At 39.1% G+C, this 11834-nt stretch overlaps 1 protein-coding gene across 1 annotated transcript; it reads right to left on the bottom strand.

Annotated features, from left to right (window-relative positions):
- Positions 1 to 3802: 3802 nt before the first annotated feature.
- Positions 3803 to 11615, bottom strand: LOC149194071 (ABC transporter C family member 10-like). Its single transcript, XM_089405003.1, is given in 12 exon segments — positions 3803 to 4105; positions 4254 to 4493; positions 4612 to 4675; positions 4773 to 5078; positions 5190 to 5404; positions 5505 to 5799; positions 5903 to 6067; positions 6195 to 6800; positions 6980 to 7066; positions 7213 to 7533; positions 7628 to 9729; positions 9962 to 11615. Coding segments are annotated over 12 exon segments (4545 nt in total). The 5' UTR covers positions 9978 to 11615; the 3' UTR covers positions 3803 to 3977.
- Positions 11616 to 11834: the final 219 nt, after the last annotated feature.

Raw genomic sequence — 11834 nt, forward strand, 5'->3', positions numbered from 1 at the left:
CATCCGAAATCCAGAGCATCCAGTGGTGTTTGACTTGTGCACATATGAAAACCCCTGAATAGGACTGGGACCATATTTCCATTGAGCTTGCATGTGATTTGAGGAATCCAAGATCCGAAGGTGGCAAGTGATGCACAACCTCGTGGAGTCTCGGATGTTTGCTAAACCAGATTTTCCATGAGGTAGGCAAGTACTTTGGGTATCCGAGAGACCGGGGCATGCCAATAATGGATAATAGTGCACCCCTTAAATTTCCTTGGAATCAGATATGACAAGAAATGGTTGGATAACACAAAGGGATTAGACCTAATGAGACGTACAAGCCTAGGGTAACGTGGCAACGCAATTGGGATGAAGTGAAGGCTATGTGGATGCCACATATATGCCATGAGTGATGCAGTGTTGTTAGAGATGACATGGTAGGGCCACATGGATGCCACACGGAAACACATTGATGATGTGGCACGATATAATTGGCTAAATTTCAAATGGGCATAACTTTCAATCTGGGAGTCGAATTGAGATAAAATTTATATTTCTGAAAAACTCTTGATGAGTTGAACGTAATGGTAGTATTTATTTTGAATTTCAATGAAGTTGGATTAAAAAAAAAAAAAAAAAATTGTAATCCCATCTGCATAACAGACCTTGGAGATTGGGTTAAGTCATATGCAACACCCCCTGCAACTTGAGATAGTACAAGGGGGTGGGAGGAAGAGTTACACCTCTACTCCTTTTAGTAGTCTAGTATTTAACATAGCCCAATAGCCAACTAGGGGTAATGTTTGACTCCCTCAACCCTCAACTAGAGTTACAGGTTTGAGCCTTCTAGAGTTTTCTTCAAAGTTCACAAATGGCTAACCCTATATGCATGAGTAAAGGGGCTCACATGGCATCCACTCATACCATAGTGGTCAACATAGTAGGTAACCTTGTAAGAAGCATGACTTTTGCATACGAACTCCAATTGATGTGACTTTTGCACTATGGGAAACACATTTGAGTATATATCAACTTCCCAAGGCCTTACGCTAAAGCAAGGAAGTTTTGTCAGAGACATTATGCTAAAACAAGAAAGTTTTGACCCCAAAAAATTCCATTTGATGTCTCAAAATGGCTTTGAAATGTTTTGGATCTCAATTCTCCAAACTAGGACCCATCGATAAAAATGACCCTACAAGATAATTCCTCCAATTTTTCCACTCTAAAAGCATTGAAATAGATGACAAATAATATAATGGTCCAATCCAAATCATTTGAAATCTTCTACAACTATTGTCTTACTAGGAATGTGCATATATTAGTTGATTTATTCTACATAATACACTCACAATGTAGTTTGTTGATGTACATTGGTTTTGAGTACCTAAAACCAATGATATGTTCAATGAGAGATCCTAAGATACAACTATCCCAACAAAACCAGTACCAGTTAAAATTGTTAGGCATGATCATCTTATGCATATAAACACCAATTAACAGTTGAAATCTCCCACACTTGACTTTTAGTTTTATTGTGCATATCAGTATGGACCGCCCTTTGCGAGTAGAACCATAGCAAGAGCAGAGGAGCAATGAATAGTTGCACTGAACACCTCCAGACGTTGAACTATCCACTCAATTGTTGAGAAACAGTGGAAGAGGGGCTTCAATTTAAATCAAGAAGATCTAAGGTTTTCTTCAAAAACTGATCTTCCACCATGATATCCCTAATGGTCATTGCCCTTGCTATGAACCTGCAAAAATGATGTGCAATAGGTGATTTCGCTGTACCATTCAGTCTCATCAATTCTTTGGCATAAACAAAACAATTTTTCTGACTCAATTGAACAAACAAAAAACAATTATAAATTTTCTCACAACATTCATAATCAAGTAAATAATCTTCTCAAGAAATTCTCTCACAACATTCATAATCAAGTAAAGAATCTTCTCAAGAAACTTGGCAGTTTCCCTAAGGCTGAAAAGTTAGATAAATCATTGGAATGGCTGCAAACAAAACTTGCCATGTTACAACTACAACTCCGAGACTGCTGTAAATATTCACGGTGGATGACATGCTTAAGACAAAGCTACATCATCTTAGATGCATAACTTACGATTCTCACATCCTCATCTTCTTTTATTTTTGGCTATGTTGAGCCTGGCCCTAGGCTAGCCCATTTATTGGATGGAAGAAGACTGATCCACCCACAATGGGATGCTTATCACTAGGATACAAGTGCGAGACTTGGTCGAGCCTGGATGTCCCTTGGGAAGTTTAATTCTCCCAAAATGACCTCCATCCTCAAGCCCTCCCCATGAGGTTTGAACCTGTGACTTGGTGGGAACTAAATCCCATGCAAACTAGCTGATCTATACCTCATGGTTTCTCACATCGTCATCTTAAATGCATAACCTATGATTCTCATAAATAATTTGAGAACTTAAGTTTCATATCATTGAGAGAGGGTAAAAGACCCCTTATCCATTCCACATAAATAATAAAATAGAGCGTCTATCCATTCCATACAGACAATAATAGTCTATTGTAAGGTGGGCAAAGAACTTGCATCTACTTTATTTCAAATCCCAACAATAATCAATCCATCAAGACCCAATTTGGTTCAAATAGGTGAACCATTTCCAAACTTGCATCATAATAGAAGGAACTGTTGATTTGGGGTAGCAATGGATGTGCTCTAGCCATGAAAATTGGTGGAAAGGCTAAAGCACATGAGATTTCCAAGACCGAGAAATGGTTTGGGGAAATTCCACCCGGTTAGAAAGATATTAAAATAATTAATATTTTTAATGGAGTTCCTAAGTCTAAACTTAGAAAAATTAAAATATTAATGGGTATTAATATAAAACTGAGTGAGAATGTTCTAAAAGACACGGATCAAGCCAAATCTAATCTTAGCCGTTAATTAGAGATTTAATCTCGGTCATTAAAAACTTAACATAAAAAGTATAAGAGGAGTCTTGAGGGTCAGTTGGAGATACACCAAGATTGATCAGTCAGTTTGATTTTCTGGAGCGGGGTTTGCTGAGAAAATTCGAACAAGTGATCTGAGCTGCAGCAAGGGGCAGTGAGTGCATAGCAGAGAGGCAGAGATAGTGCCGAAGGACCAGCGTAGAAGAAGAGGAGGCTACGCAAAGCCACGCAGAGGGCCAGAGTGACTGCACAGAGGCTAGTAGGGTCTGCGTGGGTGACACAGAGGGCCAGAAAGCGAGCACAGGGTAGCAAAAGCTGACGCAAGGGGCTTCTAAGTGACGCAAAGGCCAGGAGGGCTGACGCAGAGCTTCAGAGAAGCGTTAAAGAGATTTTCGTGGAGCAGACTTGTTGAATATCTGCTTCCGAAGAGAGGTATTACTGCTAGATTGATTTCTCTGTTGAGTGAGCTAGTTTGGCACCCTAGTTGTACTCAAGAAAAATTGTTTAATAATAAAACCCTCAGAACTGTTGCACCGGTTTTCCCAAGTTGGGTTTTTCCGGGGACAATTGTCCAAAAATAACAGTGTCACTTGTGTGTTTGTCTATTCTTTCAGTTGATGATTTGTAGATGGTTGAGACTGCATTTGTGTTTATTTTCAATATTTATATGGTTAAATAACTTGTTAAGAATTTAAACAAGTAGGTGAAATAAACTAGATAGTGCAGGGAAAATTTCTAACGGATTAGACCTAGCAATTTCAACATGGACTTTTCCAGGCCTTTTTGCACAAAACAACAACAACAACAATATTGAGTATTTTTTTATCAACGAAAATTCAGGTTGCAACAACAGATGAGCTAATTTTAAACAACTGGCCTCCCAGATTTTCGTAGACCCATCATTTTGATCGCTATTACAATGAGATCTTATCTAACACAAGAATACATCAATTGAACAACCATGAATGTAAGGTCGCCAATGCTACAATTAGCCCTTCATGCAAGAGTTAAAGCATCGACCAAAGATCTCATGATCTGGGCAGAGAGACGGAAAGGTTATTCATTTAGTGATTGTTGCATGAAGAAGAGCATTTGATGTGTGGGACCAATACTCTATCACAAGCCTTCCAAATAACGATCCTTCCCTTTCCATCAGCTTCAATGGATGATCACACTCCACCATCTCACCTGCATGAATTCAAATCAAAAGCATTCAAATTAGGTAGAAATGAATAGACTCACTTTCACTACTGTCCATTTCCTCAACTGCAACAAATTCAGTTGAAACCAATCCATGCATACAGCACAGAGATAAGATACAATTACAGGGCCTTACCATCACTGATGGCAACCACCATGTCACTGTCCATAACAGTCGGTATTCTGTGTGCAACGGTAATTACAGTGCAATCTGCAAATTCCTTTCTAATTATTGTCTGGAGAATGGCATCTGTAGCGTTGTCTATTGATGCTGTTGCTTCATCCAGAACAAGGATTCGACTTTTCCTTAGCAATGCACGTCCCAAACAAAATAATTGTCTTTGTCCTACACTCCAATTCTCTCCATCGTCCCCCACTGCATTTTATTGATCTTTTAGAGCCACGAAAAACTTGCAAATCTAACAGCCGAATTCTTGGCCTCATGTCAAAGAATTCCATGAAATTTAAAAATATATATTTAATACAAAATTTACCTGGTGCATCTAGGCCATCCACCTTCCCTCTTACAATGTCTCCAAGTTGACACTTGTTCAGAACCTTAATAAATAAAAAAAAAATTCAAAGCATTATTTACTATTGTCATTCTACATATTATAAATTCAATGAGATGTTATGTTGAATAGCATTTACATACTTCCCAAATTGTCAAATCTGAGTGCTCAGATAATGGATCCAAGTTGAAGCGAACAGTTCCTCGAAAAAGAGTTGGTTCTTGAGGAATAATCCCAAGGCGCGACCGCAAATCATGAAGCCCAATAGAGGTAGTATCCAAACCATCTATAAGGATTCTACCCCCTGCAGGTTCCACTAATCGAAAAATAGCACTAATGAGAGTGGTCTTCCCACTTCCTGTTCGTCCAACAATGCCAATCTTTTGCCCTCCCTCAAATGTACATGTAATGCCCCGTAAAACAAGGGGGCTGTTGGCTCTATATCTAATCTGCACACATATCAAAATATATTCGACTGCAAACATCATAAACCATTCAAATCTTAGTTAAAAACATAAATGTTAACACATTCATCTTGTTGGAATGCACAACTCAGGTACCTTCAAGGCTTGCAATTCCACCTTCCCATGCGAGGGCCAACTATCTGGTGGTCTGCACTCTTCTATAACAGCTGGTGCCTCACTAGGAATGTGCATGTACTGTTTGATGCGTTCTACAGAAACAATGTAGTTTGCAAGTGTACATTGCATTTGAATACTGCCAACCAATGACATGTTCAATGACAGACCATATGATAGTGCCATCCCAACAAAACCTGCACCAGTTCAAATGTTAGGCATCATCATTGTATACATAAAAGCATCCAGTAACAGTAGATATCTCCCACAGATGACCTTTAGTTTCATCGTTCATACCAGGATTGAAGCTGCCCTTCGGGAGTAGAACCATAGCAAGAGCAGAGGAGGAAAGAACAGTTGCACTTAACATCTCTAGACGCTGAATCAACCATTCATTTGCCGAGAAACTGTAGAAAAAGGGGTTCGAATTTTTATCAATAAGGTCTAAGTTCTTCTTCAAGAACTGATCCTCAACCTTGAAAGCCCTAATGGTCACTGTTCCTGCTATGGACTCGCCAAAATGATTTGCAATAGGTGATTTCGTTGTACCATTCAGTCTCATCAGTTCTTTAGCAGAGGCAAAATAGTATTTCTGATTAAATTGAACAAACAAAAAATCAATTATAGCTTCTCTCACAATATTCATAGTGAAGTACAGAGTCTTCTCAAGAAACTTGCGTAAAGTGGCATTTTACCTGGAGTTGAAAGGTCAAATAAATCATTGGAATGGCAACAAACAAAACTTGCCATGTTACAACAGCCACAACTCCAAGACTGCTATAAGCATTCATGGTAGACGACATGGCAAAGACAAAAGAGAAAGGAATGTCTACATCGAGAATGCTGAAATCTGAAGAAACCTGAAAAAGGAGGTGGGGAAGATAAATGTCAGTAGTTTACTACCCTGATGTACATCAAATTTCACTTTTTGTTTTAAGGAGCGAAAAGAAAAGAAGGAAGCCCATGGTGATTACATAAAATACTTACTCTGCTCAGAACTCTTCCCAATGGAGTTGCATCAAAAAATGCCATTGGTGCTCGGAATAAAGAACTCAGAAGCTCAGAAAAGAAGGACTTTGATGCCTCAAGCCCCAAAATAACACAAAGCAATGACCGAAGGAATAAGAACAATATAGATGTGAACCCAATGGCTGAGTACACTGTTATTAAACTTAATACACTGACTTGAAGACTTTGCACCTTTGCAGCCATCCAAATATTTCCTGAAATCTGCCCAATCAGAAATATAAGATGACCAAGACCAGCACAAGAACAATATAAGAAACCTTTATTCTATTTCAGATAGTCAATATATGGCTTCAAACCAGTGTCCCCAACTTCCTTCTCTTCCCTTTTAACTAGCTGATCCCCCTTGGGAGCTCTATTTGAAATCAATCGTTCTTTCTGTGATTTGCTCCTTTGAATTTCTCTCTCGTCATTAATCGGTTCATCTTTTGTGGATGGCATCGTGGCTGCTGATTCATTGGAACCAACAGTATTCTTGTGTGCATTCACAAGCTCCCTAAATGCCTCACTCGAGACCAACAGTTCCTGATATTGCCCAGCTTGATGAATCTCCCCATCTACCATCAACTGCAAAAGAGAGAAACTTTAGTGTAGAAATTCAAAGAAAAATTGCCAACGCTATGAGCATTAGATATGTTAAAATTACAGGAGTTATAATTATGTGCAATCTGTTAGAAAACTTCGTCAAAATGTTGTATACAAGCAAACAAACAGCTTCTACATGACTAGGACAACTGTTTACTAACCAGAATAGCATCAAATGCCGGGAGAAAATCAACTTGGTGTGTTACAAGGATTACTGTCTTGTTTGACAGTGCTCCCATTATGTATTCCTACACATCAAAATCCGCGATTAATAGGATCTGCGGAAGCTAAAGAAAATGAAAATCATTGCTGTATAAAGGTGCAACAAGCAAATTAGTAACAGCTACATAATAACTTTAAAACCTTTATATCAGAAGGAAATCACCATATTAACCTTAAACAGGCTAGTAGCTGTATGAGCATCAACAGCACTGAAAGGATCATCCAAAAGATAAATATCAGAATCTTGATATAAGGCACGTGCAAGCTGTATCCGCTGTTTCTGGCCACCGCTGAGATTGACACCTCTTTCTCCTATTTCAGTCTGATCACCGAAGGGAAGATTCTGGAGGTCTTTATCCAGCGAAGACTTGAGGATAACTTCCTGATATTTCTGCTCGTCCATGGGACGCCCAAATAATATGTTGTTTCGTACTGTTCCAGTTTGAATCCATGCAGTCTGAGAAACATATGCGAGGGTGCCACAGACTTGCAACTGCAGAGGCAGGGTTGAGAACAATAAGAAAGAGAATCAATCAATTTAAATGGTTGACAATGTTAAGGTAAGGAGGTAAATAATTCATACTCACACTGCCCCTTAACTTTGGTACTTCTCCAAGTATTGCAGCTAAAAGAGTTGATTTTCCAGATCCAACTTCTCCACAAATTGCCAATTTTTGGCCATGTTTAACCTCCATATTTATGTTTCTCAATGTGGGCTTTGATGAACTGGAATCCCAACTTAGTGTTGCAGAACTGATAAGAAGAGAGTGGTCAGAGTTCTGAAGAAATACACGCTCAACCTCCCGATCCTGTAATTCAGCAGCCTCAAGAAATTTGATGATACGACTTAATGAGACCCTTGCTTGAATGATAACAGCAATTACATCAGGCATTATTCGAATTGGTTCTTGAACGAGGCGCAAAGTTGCTATGAACGTGAAAACGTTGCTTGGAGTAAGAGGAATTTTAAGAAAATAGCAGGTTATAAACGTTGCAGTCGAAACCAAAACGGGAGATGACCAAAACAACAACGAATTGTAGGCTTTCCGAAACTGAACCGCAGATAGCCATTTGAACTCTACCTTGTGCAGCTTCTCAATACTTTCTTTGAAGCGTTCCTCCCATGCATGCAATTTCAGTACTTTCATATGCACCAGAGCTTCTGTGGTAGCCCTTAACCGCTGATCCTGGGCTGACATGAGTTCAGTTTGAAACTTATGCTGTAACTTTGCCAATGGAGAGTTAAAAAGCATGGTAATGATGATAACTGCCAAGGCTGAAAGTGTGGCCCATCCAATTGCATGGAAGAGGACGCCTAAAGCAAATATAAGCTGGAGTAGTGTTGTCCAAGTCTGATGAAACCAGAAAGGAAATTCGCCAATACGATAAGCATCTACCGCCATATAATTCATGATTTCTCCGGCTGTATGTACCTATTTAGCTTCATTGGACAGCTTTAGTTGTTTCTGATAAATTGCTGCAACGAGTGAAGAGCGCATTTGCAGACCAATCCGTCTAGTGCCAAAATACCATTGCCTTTGAGAAATGGACTCTATGGTCTTGGCAATAAAGAGTGTTCCTGCTAAAACAAATCCTTCGTATTTGAATGACTGTCTACCTTATGAAAATCCAATAAAAGGATTCAAAACAAGTGGTCCAGAAGATAGAGTAAGTATTTTGAGAAAAGCATAGAACCCAGTCCTTGCCAGATTTTTCCAGTGACAGCGAACCAAAGCCCAGAAAACTGATGGAGTGCCAAATGGGTTTTTCTGTTTTTGCCTCAACAATTCTTCTGTAAATGTCGTATAATTATTCTTTGCTTGATCATCTTCACACACACAAGGCAAATCATCTTCTTCTAGAGGCTTCTTCTTTCCTTTGGACAAAAGAGAATTCAACCACCAAAATGTTATCCTGCTAAAGAATCCTGCCTTGGCAAAAGGAGTTACATTGGAATTTAACTTCAATGTTATCTGATCTTCCTCGGAAAACTTCTGGCTGGAGTTGAGATACCCATGATTTCGGTAATCCCTGCCTAGAAAGGGTTCTGACAGAAGATCATCCTCTGAACTATTCAAATCATTTTTCGCAGCACAAATGAGCATCAAACAACATGCTGGCCATGAAACAAGGGAGAGGATAGTCCCATAGGGAAGCTCTCTGTCATTGATGAATTTCAGTCCAGCTGAAACACAATCCACTGTTCCGAGCAAAAATGACACGATCCACCAAACACGCACAAATGTCGTTACAGACCGCGTTAGCCCACTCGTTACTGTTAATCCGAGTGTAAACCATGCCAATCCTTGCACTAAAAGTACAAGCCATTCGTGCAAGGGAGTTAAATCAAACCCATTTCCCAATTTCTCTTGTAAAAGCCAAATCCCCAATCCCAAATTAATCGCACCCAAAATAATATTTATCACTGCAACACATGTGCGAAATGGCTTTCGAGGTTTCACATTTCTCAGTATGCTCGTCTGCCTTACCCACTTGATGAGAACGATGGACCAGAATGTCAGCAAGAAGACTAAATGTATGAATGCGATCAGAGCATGTTTGCTGCATGAGGTCAAATGGAACGTGTGTAGTAATTCAGAGTCGAGAGATAGGGGTAAACTGCAGTTCTCTTCACAGCGTTGATCAGGGGACAATGCATTTGGGGTGCCACAAAAGTTGTTCCAAAGCTCTGGGTTGATAAATCAATTCAATGCAAGACAATTAATAAAAGAATTGTAGAAGTTCTTGACAAAGTTCATCTACCATAACAATCTTATAAACATATGAATATCATATTATATATATGCCATACGACCATGGCCATGCCACCCATTTTGTTGCAAAAACCCTGTGATTTCAAACAATAGAAACAGGATAACTCAGACTGAAAATAAAGAATATAATCAGAGTAATGAGCTTACCTGTAAATATTGCCATCCTTGTTCTGTAAACCACATCCGAATGAATATTTTTGATATTTTGATTTACAGCTGGCTCACTGACATTCTCAATGTGGATTGGGGAATCTGCAGTGTCTGAAAACAAGTTATTGATGGTTTTGTCCTATTCTCCTCTCAGAAGCTTTTAAAAGTAGTACACCATTAAACTACATAAATTGTTAAGCTCTTTCCTATGCCCAATGCATGAACCTCCTACTTTTGCAGTCTCCTGAATGCTCCCTGAGTTTTCTAATCGACTACTCAAGGCAATAAGGGAAAAACTCAATCAGCCAAGAGAACTGAACTTTCCCCAGTCAGACAGAAACCATACTCTGTCACAGAGTACTTTCCCCAATCAGACTAGAAACCATACTTTGTTACCGATTATTCAAGTCAGGTCACATCAGGCCTGTCCAAGCTCTATACTGATACATTTAATGGAGGCAAAGACGCCAAAGTATACGAGAAAAACTGCACTGATCCAAAACAGTGTAACGACCCTTGGCTACTCTTAAATAGAAATTCCGTTCCCAGTAAACATCTTGGACAAAGCAACCTTTTGAATCTATGTGACATGGGTGCCCCGTCCACCCTAAAATGAAAAACAGAACACCCTTGTATGCAAATAAAGCAAAACTATTCCAACCTGACCATCTGCAGTTCTTTCAACAAGTTGAGATTAAACTCAAAACCCAAATCTGTAAACTATCAAGAAAAACTGCACCCTGTCAATACAGTGTCATGAAGCCCGGCTAGACATAAACAGAAATTCCATTCTCAATAACAAGACTACCTTATAAACCCAATCGGTGCCACAAAGAAGACGACCCGTGTATCATAGATCAAGCAAAACTATAACAACATGTACTCTTTCAATACAGTGTCATGAAGCCCGGCTAGGCATAAACAGAAATTCCATTCACGATAACAAGACAACCTTATAAACCCAATGCGTGCTACAAAGAAGAAGACCCATGTATCACAAATCAAGCAAAACTATAACAACTTTCCCCTGTGACAGTCTGCAATTCTATCAACAACTTGGGGATGAATCCAAAACCCAAATCTGTAAATATCAATGGAAGCAATCACATAAGACACTGAAATAAGGTGACCTGAATGAATAACAGGCTTCAACAAACAATTTTACTGAATCAAATGCGTTGACTCTGCGCTACCAATCTAGAACAGATAGCAGATCAGCTTCCGATCTATTAGCCAGCCAATTTATAGGACCTTTCTTTGGCTGAGACCGTGGCAGGAAAAAGCCTATGTTGACTGACCGTTCCCGAGTCCCAAAATTTGTCACTTGACAGAAATATAATATTTTTTTTTGTCCAGGAATCCTGAGTTCCTAAGGTCTCCTTCCTGCATGGTGATTGATAATCAAAATGAGTACTAAAGGTTTTCCAGGCGGGATTTGACACGGAAAAATTTGATTTATCTTCTGCCCAGCCGACAACAAAGGGAATTCAATAGGAATTCTCACCCCAGTAATTCAAGGACTCTGGATGTACTCTGTGGCAGCTCAAATTCCGAAGCTTTCACTTATCAATCGGTTTCAACTTTCGAAGATTGTTAGCATTTACGTCTGAAAACGAAAGACATTAGCTTTCCATGACAAATATCATAAGCAACTCGTGCAAAACAAAATAAATTAATATGAAGAAAAGGAGTGCAGTTACATATAAATGCTTTAAATTAAATTAATGTCTTGAATTTTTTTCTAGAGAAGAGAAGTCGTCCTTTGTCCTTTACGTAAATGCCTTGAAGGTGAGGAATGCAGTGACGTATAAATGCCTTGAATTTTATATGTCCAGATTTATATCATTAGATTCACCGTTCCATGGCAATC

This window comes from Pinus tabuliformis, chromosome 2_2, assembly GCF_031772625.1.
Source record: "Pinus tabuliformis cultivar Carrire ecotype Pingquan chromosome 2_2, CPIR1, whole genome shotgun sequence".
Lineage (NCBI taxonomy): Eukaryota > Viridiplantae > Streptophyta > Pinopsida > Pinales > Pinaceae > Pinus > Pinus tabuliformis.